Source organism: Falco naumanni, chromosome 10, assembly GCF_017639655.2.
Source record: "Falco naumanni isolate bFalNau1 chromosome 10, bFalNau1.pat, whole genome shotgun sequence".
In the NCBI taxonomy this organism is placed as follows: Eukaryota; Metazoa; Chordata; class Aves; order Falconiformes; family Falconidae; genus Falco; species Falco naumanni.
Window position 1 is genome coordinate 22043840 of NC_054063.1, and position 14178 is coordinate 22058017.

Genomic DNA, 14178 nt, shown 5'->3' on the forward strand with positions numbered 1-14178 from the left:
ACTGATATGGGGCCGTGGGCTCAGCACCAGCAGGGACCTGGGCACGGGGGGGCATCCACAGCCACGGTGGGGTGAGGAGGGCAAGGGGCTTGCAGCCCCACAGCCCAGTGGGTGCCTTGCTGGGTCCCGTGGAACCCTCCACATTCTCGGGGCTGAGCTGAGGAGCGGGGGAACCCTCCCGGCACCACGTTCGCTTTGCGGGGGTGGGGGGGCTCATTTCGGCACAGTTTGAACCCCATGTGGGTGGGCCCAGCCCCACAAACACCGGGGTTTGTTCAGGATGCCCCAAGCGTGGGGGACACCGAGTCGCCCCCGCACCCACACCCCTACTTGCGGCTCAGCCTTCCCCAGGACCCCCGGAGTGCGCGGGGGGCGGCCGGGGCAGGGGGCGGCGGGACGGAGCGGGGCCGTGGGAGGCCACGGACACGAGCACCATCCCGTGGGCATCGGGGGAAGCTGCCGTAGAGCTGCGGCAGCTGCTGGGGGAGGGGGGGCAGAGGGCGTCTGCGTGGCCAGCACGGGCGTGAGGGCTGTGGGTCTCCCCAGGACCCCAGTCTCCCACCACCCTGTGCCCCCAGCCCCCCACCCCTCTGCACATGGTGGTGCTGCAGGACCCCCAAGGGACAGGACCCCTCACCCGGCATAGCTGGAGCCCCAAGCAGCAGGGACATGGCGATGCTCCAGCACAGAGGACGCGGGGGACCTGGCTGCGGGCCCCCCCCGAGACACCACAACCCCACAGCCGGCTGAGCCATGCTCCCAGCTTTAATCCCTGCCGAGGAACCCCCAGCAAGCGGGGGGCGGGGGGCCCGCGGCCGGGTGGCTCTGCTGGCCACGGGGCCACGATGGCATCGGCTCTGCCCTGGCTGCCAGTGGGATGGCAGCGGTGACAGGGACACGGCTTGCAGGAGGCTGGCGCGTTCCCACGGGGCAGCTGGTCTCACCGCTCATACTGCAGGTCCGTGGCGAGGAGCACGAAGCCCTGCGGCGAGTCGGGGTGAGAGGGGGGGACGTGGGGAACGGGGGGGGGGGCACTGGGGCGAGGAGGCAGCAGCAGCACTCACCTCCTGCAGCGAGAGCCGGGGGTTGAGCAGGCTGAGGCCGTGGGGGGCAGGCAGGGGGACGCCGGCTCGGAGACGCTCTGCGGGGAAAGCAGAGTCATGAGGGGGTGGCCCCAGGGAAGCCAGAGGGGGGTACAGGGACAGCATGGGGACAGCACTCACTGTTTGCCCAGGGCACCCCAAAAAGCCACAGCCCAAACTTCAGCAGGGTCTCCAGCTTCTTCACCTGTGGGACAGGCAGCCCCCTGAGCCCGGCACGGGACAGGCAGAGGGGACACGGTGCAGGCAGGGCTCAGCTCCCCTGCCAGAGCTGCGCCCCGCTGCCTGTGCAAGCACCCAGCAGTGCTGGCCTTGCACGGGAGCCACAGCGCCCCCGGGACCCTCCCTAACCCCTGATCCCAGGGTGATGTCCAAGGCTCCCCTCAGCTGTCCCATCATGTCCCTGCCATGGCTGCTCACCTCCACTGGGCCCACGTGCGATGTCACCTGTGCTACGCTGAGCCTGGAGGATGAGAGCAGTGTGAGAGCCAAGCATGGGGACAGGGGACTGTCCCCTCCCAGGGCAGGGATGGGAACCTGGCAGCATGGGTCCAGCTGAGGACCCAGCTGGGGTACCAGTGCCAGGGCCGCAGGCATAGACGAGAGCCAGGGGCCGGATGGGGTCCAAGCAGGCGGTACAGGACAAGGGAAGGCAGATGGCCAAAGGTGGAGAATGACAGGAGCTCCCCACAAATGTCCCAGGGGAGGCCGGACCCAGCACAGGACTGGGGACTCACCCCGTCAGGCTCACGGTGCCCCCGAGCCTGTTCCCGGTGATGGTCGGCTTCCCTGTCACATTGGCATCCTGCAGCAACAAGAGATGCTGGAAAGACCAGGGCACTGCCTGCAACCCAGCATCACCCCAGTATCACTCCAGCATCAACCTGCATAACTCCAGTATCACAGAGCATCACCCCAGCATTTCCCAGTATCACTTGGCATTGCCCCACAGTGTTGCCCAGCATCGCCTAGCAGCATTGCCCAGTATCGTCCTGTATCATCCAGTATTTCAACAGCATCACCCAGCACTGCCCAGTACTGCCCAAAATCACCCAGCATCACCCAGTATCACTCAACATTGCAACATCATTGCCCAGTATCGCCCAGCATTGCCCAGTATCACCCAGCATGGCCTCAGGCAGGAGTGCCAGTAGGTCAGCCCTGGCTAAGCCGTTTGGGGCCAGGCTCCAGCTCCCCGTGCCGCAGCAGCACCAGCACTCACGATGTTCAGCAGAAAAACGGGGACACGGGTGGCGTTGGGCAGCACCACGAAGGCCTCAGCAGAGCCGAAGAGGGCCCCGTGCAGAGCGTCGGGGCGGCAGGAGAGCAGGGGCTGCCGGCGGGCCGAGAGGTGCAGCTCCATGGGCTGGTCTGGGTAGCGCTCCTGCAGCTGGGGGGCACCAGGGCTGGGTTGGCACAGAGCCACACTGGCACTGCCAGCACTGCGGGCACCCACCCAGGCTCCTGGCTGGTCACCACCACCACCCTGGGGCCCGTGTGCCCCATCACTGCTCCGTGCTGGGCTGGGTGCAGGCAGGGTGGGCAATGAGTCCTGCCCTGCCTGTGCTCCACTTGCCCGTGTCCTGTCTTGCCTGTGTCCCATCCTGACTGCACCCCATCCTGTATCTCAACCTGCCTGTCTTGCTCACATCCTGTGTCCCATCTCTCCTGCAGCTCATCCCTCCTGCGCCCATCCTGCCCACATCCCATCTCATGTCCCACCAATCCTGCATCCCATCTCCTCTCCTTCTTGCATCCTGTTCCACCTCTATGCCATTGCATGTCCCATCCCACCTGTGTCCCAGCTCTCCTGCATCCCATCCCATGTTCTGTCCCTCCTGCAACCCATCCTATATCCCATCCCACCTGCATCCTGTCCTACTCCACATCCCCTTCTCCCTGTGTCCCATCCCACCTGCACCCACCTGTGGGGAGAAGACTCCCATGCTTTTGGTCTTCAGCTGGAGCGGGAACCGTCGCGGGAGCTGGAGGGCAGCAGAAAGGTCAGGGTGCTGGGGCCACAAGGCATGGGCGGGCATGGGGACACCCTGGTGGGACACTGGTGGGGGCAGCTCTGCCCTGTGGCCGCAGGCAGAGCCATCCCTACCATGTCACTAGAGATGTTCCTACGCAGGGCCCCGGCTGTGAAGTACACGAAGGCGGCCGAGTTGGCGACAAATTCGGTGACGGCCAGCAGCAGCATGGGCTCAGGCACCGCAGGCAGGGCCATGGGCAGCGCTACAGGCAGCGCTGAGGAGGGTCTCGGCTGGTATTTGCCCACCCTGAAGAACTCCCCCTGCACAGACAGAACCATGGATGGATGGACGTGAGGCTCAGCCCTGCTCCCCCACGCCCAGTTCCCAGTGCCAGCCTAGGGACACCCGGGATGGCGTTACCTTGAGGGCGACGTCCCCATGCTCTGTGGTGATGGCCGGCTGCCCCAGCAGGGAGTGGTCAATGGCGGCAAAGGAGTCCAGCTGGGTGGACACTGCAGGGACACAGGGGCAGTTGGGGGGAGTCAGACCACCAGCCCCTCCCACAGCCCCAGCTCTGCTAACATGGGGACTGAAGGAATTTGGCCCCACAGTGGGGTCCTGCAGACCCTGCTGGGCACCAGCCCCCCACACACCCCCAGACCGCTGTGCCCAGCACCCTACTGCCCTGCGCCCGCTCCCCAGGGTCCCCTCACCCACCTCTCATGTGCTTCAGGACAGCCTCCAGCTTGCGGATGCCCCTGTGAAGCTCAACACAGAGCTGGAAGCAGAGCAAGGAGTCAGTGAGCCCACAGATGGGGGTCCCCAAGCCACTCACTGAGCTCACCGGGGGGGACACATGGGGACACCGACACCCCATGGCACGGGGGATGAGCACCCACCCGCTTGTTCAGCTCCTGCTGCAGGGGTCTCTGGAGCAGCGGTGCCAGCAGGTTGTAGAGCCAGCTGCAGGGCAGAGCAGAGTCCTCAGATCACCCACAGCATCCCAGCCTCCTCCAGCCCACCGCCCCAGCTGGGGGCACTGGGGAGTCCCCGTGTGGTGGGGACAGGAGGGGAGCAGGGGTCCCAGCATCACCTGTGTCCATAGTGAAATTCCACGTGCAGGTCAGTGCTGCGGGCATCACAGCCGGTGTTCCACACCACGGGGCGGCCGCTGCTGTCCACGCTCACCCCCAGCACCACCACCGCGGCCAGGTCACCTATACGGAGCTCGATGGAGCCCCTGTCATGGCTGAGGACAGAGTGGGTGAGCACGGTGAAGCCACCCAGGTCCCCGTCCCTGTGCCCTAGGAGGATGAGGACTCACATGGCGCCCAGCTGGGCTCCCCAGTCAGCACTGAGCCGGATGCGGGCATGCTGCACCTTCAGCCTCACCCCCACATCCTCCACAAAGTCCACGGTGGAATCGTTTATCTGCAGCTCACGGATGTGGATCCTGCACAAAATGGGCAGCCTGGGCTCGCCACTGTGCCCAGGACATGGTTGGGAGGGGGATGAGAACATGGATGCCACTAGTGGCTCTTACCGGGGCACGGTGTACGTGAGTGTCCCTAGGAGCGGGCTGTCATAGTTGCCCCTCAGATTCAGCTCGTGCTCCTTCTGCAGCAATGACTGGAGCATCTCCAGCCCAAACTGCCAGCCTGGGGCAGAGAGGGGATTTGGGGCTCTGATCAAGAAAGGGGCTGGGGTACCCGGGATGCTGTGGGGGGCAAGGAGCTGGACCCAGGACAACCCCTCCATCCCCCATACTCAGTGATCTGGGCATCATCCCTGGGGATGTCCCACTGGTCCCCCCCAACCCCTTGCCCGATCAGGGGCATAGACCCACCAAACTCCAGCGCCCTCCGGGTCAGCCGGGCCTTGATGCCAGGGTTGGTGCTGGTGGTGGGCGTGAAGGCGGACAGCAGGAGCAGGAGGCAGAGCCATGCCACAACTGGTGTGCCTCGGAGACGGTGCCAGGTCCTGAAGGCTGGAGCAGAGGACATGGCTGCGGGATGCCCGGCTGACGCAGAGACCCTATGCCCATGCACCAGCCTGGCCAGGACTTATATCAGGGACAGGGAGCTGAGGGTGACATCAGACTCCTGCGCACGGGTAGGGGACACCGCGGCACTCTGGCCACCAAAAGCCCAGCCTTGCCCAACACATGACTCAAAGGGGAAGCCAGTTTCTCCGTTGTTCCCCACTCGCGCCCGTGTCGTGGGAGCCGAGGAAGGCAGGGTCCCACACCGCGCCACTGCTGAGCCCCCACCCTGGGGTGCGCAGGAGCTGGGGGCACCAGCCAGGGCTCCCCATGGGGACATGTGGCCAGCATGTGGGGACCCACAGAGACCTGGCTGGGCCTGGTGACAATGAAGGAGTGGGGGGACGCAGCGAGTCAGTTCCAGGGCAGGGGGGCTGCCCTGGGGGGACAGGGCTTGACCTGCTTGCACTGGGGAGCGGTGGCTGTTCCCACTTCAGGAAGAGCTCTGGGGACCCTGCATTGGGGCACTCAAACCTCAGTGGGGGTCAGGGTGGCCGGCACATGGTGGCAGCCCCCAGGGCCATCGCATGATGGGAAGGTCAGGACAGTAAGAGCGAGAGCAGAACTACAGTCCCTTGTGAAAAGCCCCAGCCGCAGGGGAATATCTGCCCATGCTCCCAAACCAGCTGTTGGCAGCAGCAGTGAGCCCCTCCGGCCAGAGGGTCCCATGGGCTATGGCTGCCAGGGGTCCGGCCACCCGCCTGGATCCAGCCTAGGGACCCAGGGATCCCCCTGTGGGGGCCAGGGCCCCATCCCAGCACCATGGAGGAGTGTAGCACCCATGGCCGACCTCACCAGGGGGACCACAGCTCTGTGTAATGCACCTTACAGACCCCTCAGGAGCAGCTGCCCACTTGCCTGGGACCCCCAGTGCCACCCACCATCACCACAGTGATAGCCACAGCCCCTGGCAGCATCCTAAAGGCCAGCGCTGAGCCTGGCTCCGAGCCCTGCGTCCCCCATGGCCCCTCTATCGCCAGGTGCCCCCACCCCGCACCAACACTCACCGTGGCACGCGGGTGTAGCGCCCCGTGCCATGGGGACCGCAGGTCCCACCGCGGCTCCCAGCTCTGCCATGTCCCCAGGGCTGTACGTGGCAGCAAGCTGCAGGGTCCGGCTCTGACGCTGATGTCCATCCTGGGGTGGCCAGGCTGGTTGGAACAGAACGTCACCCAGTTCCTTGGTCCCTAATCCCTTCCGGGATGAATCAGGTCCCATGAAAACAATGAGGGACCGGTTGGGGCACAGGTGCCCACAGGGCTGGGCCCTCCCTGGGGCTCTTCAGCACATCCCGGTGTGACAGCACCCAGCATCCCAGCCCGCGGCAGGCAGCTCAGCCCCGCCAGCCCTGCTCCCGGGCATGGGCCGGCTCCACGCAGCCCCATCGCCTGCTTGCTGGCTGTCCCAACGGTCCCAGCAGTCCTGTGGCAGTGCCATGCCATGTCCCTGTACCCCAGGGAGGGCGATGATGGCTGGGGCTGCATCACGAGGGCTCAGCAAAGGGCATATGGGGCTTGGGCAGGAGGTCGGGGGCAGGGAGCCCCCCTCCCCACGGCTCCAGACAGAGCTTCCGCGCCTGCTGGCAAGTGACAGGCAAAGATGGCACCGCGGGGCACGGCATGGATGCGACTGCTGCGCCGCGGGGAAGAGCCCCAGCACGCCCCACACCGCCCCCGACCCGAGCAGAGCCCCCAGGCCCCGGTTCTCCCAGCCCCGGGTTCCTCCGGGCTCCTCGGGGGCGGCCCGGGCCGTGCAGTGCGGGCGGGCACCGGGAGAGGGACCCACTGCCCCGGCAGCACCGCGCGCCGGGACCGGGAGGGAGGCGGGGGCTGCTGCAGCACCGGGGCGATGGAGGGGACCCGGGGACACCTGGGGAGCGATGGAGTGGACACTAGTGGGGATGATAGTGGGAATCCCGTGGAGGGGACATCAGGGAGCTGGTGGAGGGCACCCATCCAATGATGGACGGGACACCAGGGCTGATGGACAGGTCATCCACGTCCCCCACTGCTGTGTCATAGCCAGGACAAAGTTGGCCAGGCCAGGCAGTGTCCTGGTTCCCCGAGTCACCTGCCCCTGCTCACCCTCCTGCCAGCAGATCTGCCGGGCTGGGTAGCCACGAGTAGGCACAGACACACACACTGGGGCACACGGAGCCTGTGAACATGCAAACACACACAAATGCTCATGCAGAGGCACACACATGCACACACCTGCAGCCATGGCCAGTCAACCCCTTCCAGCCCCAGACACCCCCCACAGCTGCAGGGCCCTGGAGGACAGGGAGGGTCTCACTAGGGCAGCCCCAAGCTGACCTGCTGCCCAGGTGATGGCTGGGGTAGCAGAAGCCCCCTCAGACACCCCTATTTTACCCTGCCAGGCCCATAGGAAGGTCCATCCACATCTGCTGCAGGAGGCAACATGTCCCTGAGGCACTAGTGAGTCACTGGGCAGCCCAGGGCACCCCAGCCCGTGGGGTTGCACAACCCCTGATGCAATTTCCTTCTCCCAGAAAGTTGCACCAAGGCAAGCTGGAACCACAGGGGCAGCAGCAGCCCAGGGCTCGCACCCACGCTCCCTCAGGGCCCTGCTATGGGACTGTCCCCTGCCAGCCTCACACACTGCAGCCACCTGCACCCTGGCCTCAGCTGTGACACAACAGGGACACGGGAATGCTGTGGGCGGCCCTGCTGGGAAAAGGGGCAAGGGCAGGCCCAGTCTGCAACCTCAGTACTGCCCAGGCAGACAAGGACCCCTCACCTGGCACCCAGCACTGCCCCCGCTGTGTCATTGTCCTATCAAGGTGCCTGCCCAGGAGAGATGCATCCCAGTGCTACTGCACCTTCCCACGGCAGAAACCGGGATGCAAACCACCTTCCCCCATCTGCCTGGCCCCAGACACGCTGTGAGGACACAGCCCTGTCTGGGAGAGGGACAGGCCACCCACAGCCCCCAGCAGCAACTGGTGAGAACCAGGACCAGCCCATGGGAGACCCCCATCCCATAGCACTGCCACCCACCCCAGTTCATATTGGTCTGGACAGGCTCCCCTCCAGCTTCACGCTCCCTGGGGGCACATCCCCGAGCCGCAGACCCCCCTGAAGCCCCGGGGTGGGGGGAGGGGGTGCAGAAAGCAGAGGCATGCCTGGTCATCAGGGCTTGTTTAATAACAAAACTCCAGCTATTGTAGAACAATATTCTCCAGCATCATTGTAATATACAATACGGGGAATGCTCTCAGCAATCTGAGAAGGATACGTCCCGCGGCCGCCGGGCAGCACCCCCTGCCCAGGCTGCGGGGTGACCCCCCGAGCAGCCCCGCCAGGGGTCCCGGCGAGCCGCGGCGCTGGGGCCGGGGTCCCGGGGTGTCCGTGGCGCATCTCAGCGGCACAGGATCCGGTCTGCGGCTGGCATGCACGGAGCCTGCGGGAAAAGGGGGCGAAACGGCCGGTCAGGGGGTCCCGAGATGGAAAGGGGAAGGGGAATGGCCGCCCCCGGGAAAGAGCCGGTGCGGTGAGAGCCGGGAGGTCCGAGAAGCCGCCCGGGCCGGTGCAGCCCGGCGGGAGAGCGGAGCCGGGCCGGTGCCGGCGGTTCCGCACTCACCTCGGGGGGGTCCCCGCCGGCGGCGGGGCGGGGGGGGCCCTCGCTGCAGCGCCAGCTGCAGATCCCAGATGTAGTCGATAACGTGCTGCAGCAGCTCCACCTTGGAGACCCGCCGGTGCCGCGGCAACGTCGGCACCAGCGCCCGCAGGCGCGAGTAACAGCCCTTCATGTCGTACAGCAGCGCGGCGGCCGCCTGCTCCGCCGCCCCCGGGGACACCCCCAGGCCCGGCCCGCAGCGGGCGGCCTCCCCGGGCCGCACCGCCTTCAGCGCGCCACCGGCGCCCGCAGGCAGCGGCGAGGGGGCGGCGGCGACAACCTTCATGGCGAGGGGCGGCGGGGCGCGAGGGACGGCGGCGGCGGGACCCTGCGGGCGGACAGCCGAAAGCGCGCCCCGCCGCGCCAATTATAGAGCGCAGCCGGCGGGGGGGCGGGGCCATGGGAGCATTGTGGCCAATCGCGGCTGCACGGGGGCGGGAGCGTCCCCGCCCACCCCATTCATGCGGCCCTGAAGGGCAGCGCCTTAAAGGGGCAGTGGCGGGGAGAGGGTGCCGGGGGGCTGGGGCGCCGGGGGCACAGGGGCTGCGGGGGCTACCGGGGCGTGGAGCGCTGGCGGGCACCGCCCGCCCTGACGCCTTCCCCGCCGTTAACGTAGGTAACTGCCCCGCGGGCTCCCGGCGGCGGGCGCCCCGCAGCCCCCGCTTCCCCTCCGCCCCCGGGGCTCCCCACAGCCCCGCTTGCCCCTTTTCCTCCCCCACTCCCCCCCCCCAGGCCTCCCCGTGCCCCTCCGGCCGCCCATCCCTCCTGAGCTCCCCGGCCCCCCGCCGCCCCCCCCGCTTCCCGGGCGGCTCAGACCGTTAGACGCCAGGGCCGTGACGTCACCCATTCATAAAACCCCGCGCGCTGTCAGCGCGGCGCCTGGCGGGCGGTGCCCATGGCGACGGGGGCGGGGCGGGGGGGGCACCTGCGGCCCGGCCCAGGGGCACTGGCACCCCCACGGAGGGCATCGGCATCCCCACGGGGACACCGGCACTCCACAGGGACACGGGGAGGTTCGGCATCCCCACGGGGGCACTGGGACACCCACGGGGACACGGGGCTACCGGCACCCCCGTGGGGACACCAGGACGCCCACGGGGACGCGGCGGTACGGTCATCGCCGCCAGGGCCAGTCCGTACCCCGCACCCCCCGCCCCGGTCCGTGTCCCTCCCCCGCCGCAGGGCGGCCCCGCTCGCACTCCAGTCCCGGGGCTGGAGCCTCTGCGGAGCTGCTGGGCAGGGGGGGTCGTCGGGCCTGGGTGCACCAGGAGGGGGTGGGTGCAGCCCCCGGGAGGACGCGGCGGGGCAGTCGGCTGCCAGCATGGTCCTGCCGCGGGGGCTGAATGGGAGGGGGTCCTGTAGCTGTACAGGGCAGCTCGGACGGGGTCCCCCTGGCCCAGCCCAACACGGGCAGGGGGCGTGCAGGAAAGGCTGAGGCCTGAGTCCGTGCACCCCACTCCTGATGTGTGTACACACATGGAAGCATGCGCACACACATGCACACACACAGAGATGTATGGGTGTACACATACATGCACAGGGAGATTCACACCCATACACAAACCTGTGGATGCACACACATGTAGAACCATGTTCATAAGTACATGCACACACACAGATGCACACACACACACATGCACAGAGATGCATGCACATACATACACACACAGATACATGTACACACATTCACACACAAAGATGCATGCACACACAGGGGCATGCATGGATGAATGCACACACAGATACATACATGCATATGTACCTATACATTCTCAGGCACACACACACACACACCACCCTGCCCACCAATGCATGTGCTTGGTGCTGGAGCAGCCCCTGCTGTCCTCCATGTACCCCGTGAGGCTGTGCTGTGGGCCCGGCTGCGCTGCTGCATTGTTGGCAGCAGCAGGAAGCTGCACTGGACCCGGCTGCAAACAAAGCCAGTGCAGGGCCAGGGCACACTGACAGCTCGGTCCCAGTGCATCCCATCCCGAGCTGTGCTCAGCTGCCCCCCACCCACCAGTGGACTGGGCTGCCAGGGTGGGCTGCACAGCTGCAGTGGCAGTGCTGTGATAGCACCCTCATGGAGGCACGGGCATGGGGACAGCCCGGACACCTTGTGCCCTTGCTAACCAGAGAGCATGTCATGCAGGCTGGCCCTGGGGTGGGTGCAGAGAGCCCCAGTGTGGGTGCAGAGGATGACACTGCCCTACCCTGTGTGGGGGTGGGCTGGGGGCCAGACCCCCTGTGCCTGGCCATGCTCAGAGCAGCTACAGCCTCCCCAGGCATGCAGGGAGCTGAGACCACCCCTCCTCTTCCTCCTCCTCAGGGTGGGGGCAGCAAGCCTGGACAGCATGGATGGACTTTAACCCTGCCAGCCCGCCTGGGGAGAGCTGCATCTCTCTGTCACTCCCTCCGTCCCTCCTCCCTGTGTCCCTCATCCTGGTGCAGCGGCAGTTCCCAGGGTGGGCACAGCACTGGGGTCGCCCCCTCCATTCAGGGCTCGGCTGAGGGCCTGGTGCTGCCCAGTTCCCACCGCGGCTCTCAAAGCTGCTAATTAGCCCCCATCTGGCGGTGGCGGCCGGGCCGTGGCGGGGAGGCCGAGGACATTGTGCGCAGGAATGCCTTTCAGTGCCGGCCGCTGCCGCCAGCTGCGCCGCCAACAATGCACCATGGCCCCCGCGCCCCAGCAGGCGCCCTGCCCGCAGCCCCCAGCACCGGCCACCCCGGGTGGCGTGGGGACCACGATGGGCTTTGCTGCCGTGGCGGGTGTCACAGCACACGTGGCACAGCTGCCCTGGCTGCTGGTGGCCCTGGCTTGTGGCTGTGAGATGCTCTTGCCCCGGCACTCTGTGTGTTGGGGTGCCGGGGACAGGGATGGGTTGCTGAGGACAGGGATGGGGTGCCGGGGACAGGGATGGGGTGCTGTGGTTGGGGCTGCCAGTGTGGCACCAGGACGCTGCCCTGGCTGCAGCTGGGCATGGGGTCCCGGCACGCTTGTTGTCCGGCAGGACAGATAGCTTCATTTCCATGTCAATTCTGGGAACGGGGCGCGTGGAGTGGGAACAGTGGCCTCGGCCATATGGCGCTGGCTGGGCTCAGCCCAGCTGGGGGGGCGGCTGCTTTGCACGGAGCAGAGGTTGCCTGGCAGCCGAGCACATCAAAGCCCCCAGCCGCCCCCCGCCCCGCCGGGACCACACAGGGCATGGCCGCGCCAGGCCGGCGAGGGGCCACAGGGGCTGCCTGTGCGCGGTGACAGTGGGGACAGGGGCCAGCCAGCACCCCAGCCTGGGCAGCACCCAGCCCAGCACTCTGGCATGTGGGGGTCTGCAGGGCTGCGAGCCGGAGGGAAGGCAGAGTGGACACCATGGGTCAGGCTAGCCCCCTGCCCAGTGAACCGCACCCCCAAACCCGGGCTGGGGTTGGGCTCCATCCAGGTCCCCTCACCCCACACTGTGGATCAGCCCTGGGGCTGTGCGGAGCCTCCAGCCCCCTGTGCCCGCAGGACGGTGTTGAGCCGGGGCTGCAGATGTGAGCTGGGGCTGCCGGCACAGCTGGAGCAGGGCTGAGGCCCGAGAAAGCCTCTGCGCGTTCCTCTCCCGCCTTCTCCCTTCCCGTTCCCAGCTCCATCCGCTGCAGCCCAGACCAGCTGGAGCCAGGCAGCTCTTCCTGGGATTTATTCCAGCTTCCTGCCCCTCCTCACCGGCCGGCTGGGGCTGGGGCTGCTCTCGGCTGCTTCCTCTCTCTGCTCGCAGCTGCCGGCCGGGCGCCACTGCCGGCACCCACCACCGGCACCCACCACCCGTCAGGCCCCCGGCTCTCGCTGCCAGCACCCCACCACAGCTGGGCATCCCCAGCCCCACACGGTGGGACAGAACGTGCTGCACCAGGGATGGCAGCACCCAGCACCCATCCCACCAGCTGCGCTCCAGTGGGATGGTTCCACCGCCGAGGAGGCTCTGCAGGGCTCTGGGGACAAGCAGCCCCGGTGTGTGTCCCCCACCCCAGGCACCAGCACTCCCCACGCATGAAACCACCATCCCACTGCCTGGCGTTCGCAGCCATGGGTGCACACGCAGCTCAGCCCATCCCACCCCACCGAGCAGGAGCTTGGCATGGAGGGTGCCCAGCGGCTCCCCCCGCCAGTGGGCATCTACATCACTGCCCTGAGGGGCCATGGGTGGGGGGATTACCCCAAACTCGAGGGCTGCCAGCAGCAGGGCAGGCTCTGTCCCTGTCCCGGCTGGGCGCAGCTCTGCGGATGGAGGTTTCCTGCCGGAGCCGGCACATTGATGTTTCCGCAGCCCCCCCAGGCCGGAGGGACCCCGTGGCGAAGGGAAGGTGGCCCAGCAGCAGCCCAGACAGAGTGGAGCCATGTGGCCGCAGCGGTGCTGGGAGCGGAGGTGCCACGGAGCCCAGGTGCAGCGGGCGAGCGAACCCGGGGCCACTGAGGCGCCAGCTCCTCGCAGGGCTCGGCCTGTTTCCTTCCTCCCGGCCGGCCACAGCTTATCGGCCAGGCAGGGTGAGGGGTGACCCTTCTGTCCCCTCCCCAGGCCTTCCGCTCCCCACAGCCCTGGGCCCTGGGCAAGCCCCTGGCTTGCTGCCGTGCTCCCACCGCACGTACAGAGCTGGCACGAGCTGCCCTGAGCCCCGCAGGGTGATGCTGGCACTAGGGGTACCATGCCCAAACCCCCGCTTGCTCCTGCACACCTGGGGGCTCCGGAGGCTGCACAGGACAGGTGCAATGCCATGGTGACAGCAGGCTCCCACCACACAAAGGCAGGGAGGTTGTAGTGGCTCAGGACGCAGTGCCAGAGCCGCAGCGGGGGGCACGCACTGTCACACCGCGGCGCACGGGGCAGGGTGCTGCACCCCGCGGCAGAGCCAGCGTCCTTTTCCACGGAACACTGGAGGCTGGTGAAATCACATCTGGAGTCTAGACTCAGCGACTCCGTGGGCCGGGCCTGGCGGCTGCGCCATACCCAAGCCCTGCTGCACACTGTTTGCTTAGCTGGAGGTATTTAATTGGAATTAAAGTGGCCCCTCTTGTTTTTGCGGACAGGGCTGTTGGAAAAGGAGCTGTAAGTCATAGAAAACATCTGTAGGAGACTGCGAAGGGTCATTAGATGGCAGAACGCGAGGCGCCACTTTTAGTGCTCACAGCCGACGTGGGGAATAATGGTTCAATACGGCTTTTGTGGAGGGGCTGCCAAGCCGGCAAACACTTTCTATTTATTCTGGCAGTGGGCATGGTCGGAGGGATGCAGGGTCCTCCGCATGCCTGCCCCGAGGGCGGCCAGGGAGGACACTGCTGGTGCTGCAGGACACGCAGCAGCCGGCCCCAGTGAGAGCTGAGGCGACTGCTGGAGCTGCCCCTGCCTGCAGCTGCCCCAGCCCTCCTGCCTGCACTGCCCCCCCCCCC

General features: G+C 67.0%; 2 protein-coding genes across 3 annotated transcripts; both read right to left on the minus strand.

The window, feature by feature from the left end:
- Positions 1-835: 835 nt before the first annotated feature.
- On the minus strand, positions 836-8292 carry LOC121095256 (bactericidal permeability-increasing protein-like). 2 transcript variants are annotated; one of them, XM_040609807.1, is made up of 15 exons: positions 4923-5079; positions 4620-4734; positions 4401-4529; positions 4170-4325; positions 3976-4039; positions 3794-3854; positions 3497-3588; positions 3208-3396; positions 3026-3085; positions 2323-2490; positions 1838-1905; positions 1521-1563; positions 1224-1287; positions 1065-1141; positions 836-982 (listed from the first exon to the last, which is right to left on the minus strand). In XM_040609807.1, exons 1-15 carry the CDS (start codon positions 5077-5079, stop codon positions 941-943), a joined length of 1485 nt encoding a protein of 494 aa, XP_040465741.1. In that variant the 3' UTR covers positions 836-940. The 2 variants fall into 2 exon arrangements, with proteins under 2 accessions (XP_040465741.1, XP_040465740.1); XM_040609806.1 differs by lacking the exons at positions 836-982; positions 1065-1141; positions 1224-1287; positions 1521-1563 and adding exons at positions 6125-6268; positions 7202-8292 and having other exon boundaries at positions 1735-1905; positions 4923-5063.
- A 90-nt stretch (positions 8293-8382) lies between these two features.
- Positions 8383-9086, minus strand: ID1 (inhibitor of DNA binding 1, HLH protein). The gene is given in 3 exon segments (XM_040609808.1): positions 8383-8540; positions 8721-8762; positions 8764-9086. Coding segments are annotated over 3 exon segments (363 nt in total). The 5' UTR covers positions 9043-9086; the 3' UTR covers positions 8383-8498.
- Between the last annotated feature and the right edge of the window lie 5092 nt (positions 9087-14178).

Excerpts from the sequence above, each read along its gene's own strand:
- LOC121095256 (XM_040609806.1), bottom strand. The coding sequence starts at position 7,340 with ATGGCTGCAGGTGTGTGCATGTGTGTGCCTCTGCATGAGCATTTGTGT. Across the intron at positions 6,269-7,201 it reads GCAGATCTGCTGGCAGGAGG|CCTGGCCACCCCAGGATGGA; the intron begins GTGAGCAGGGGC and ends TGTTCCAACCAG. Across the intron at positions 3,397-3,496 it reads ATGGGGACGTCGCCCTCAAG|GGGGAGTTCTTCAGGGTGGG; the intron begins GTAACGCCATCC and ends CTGTCTGTGCAG.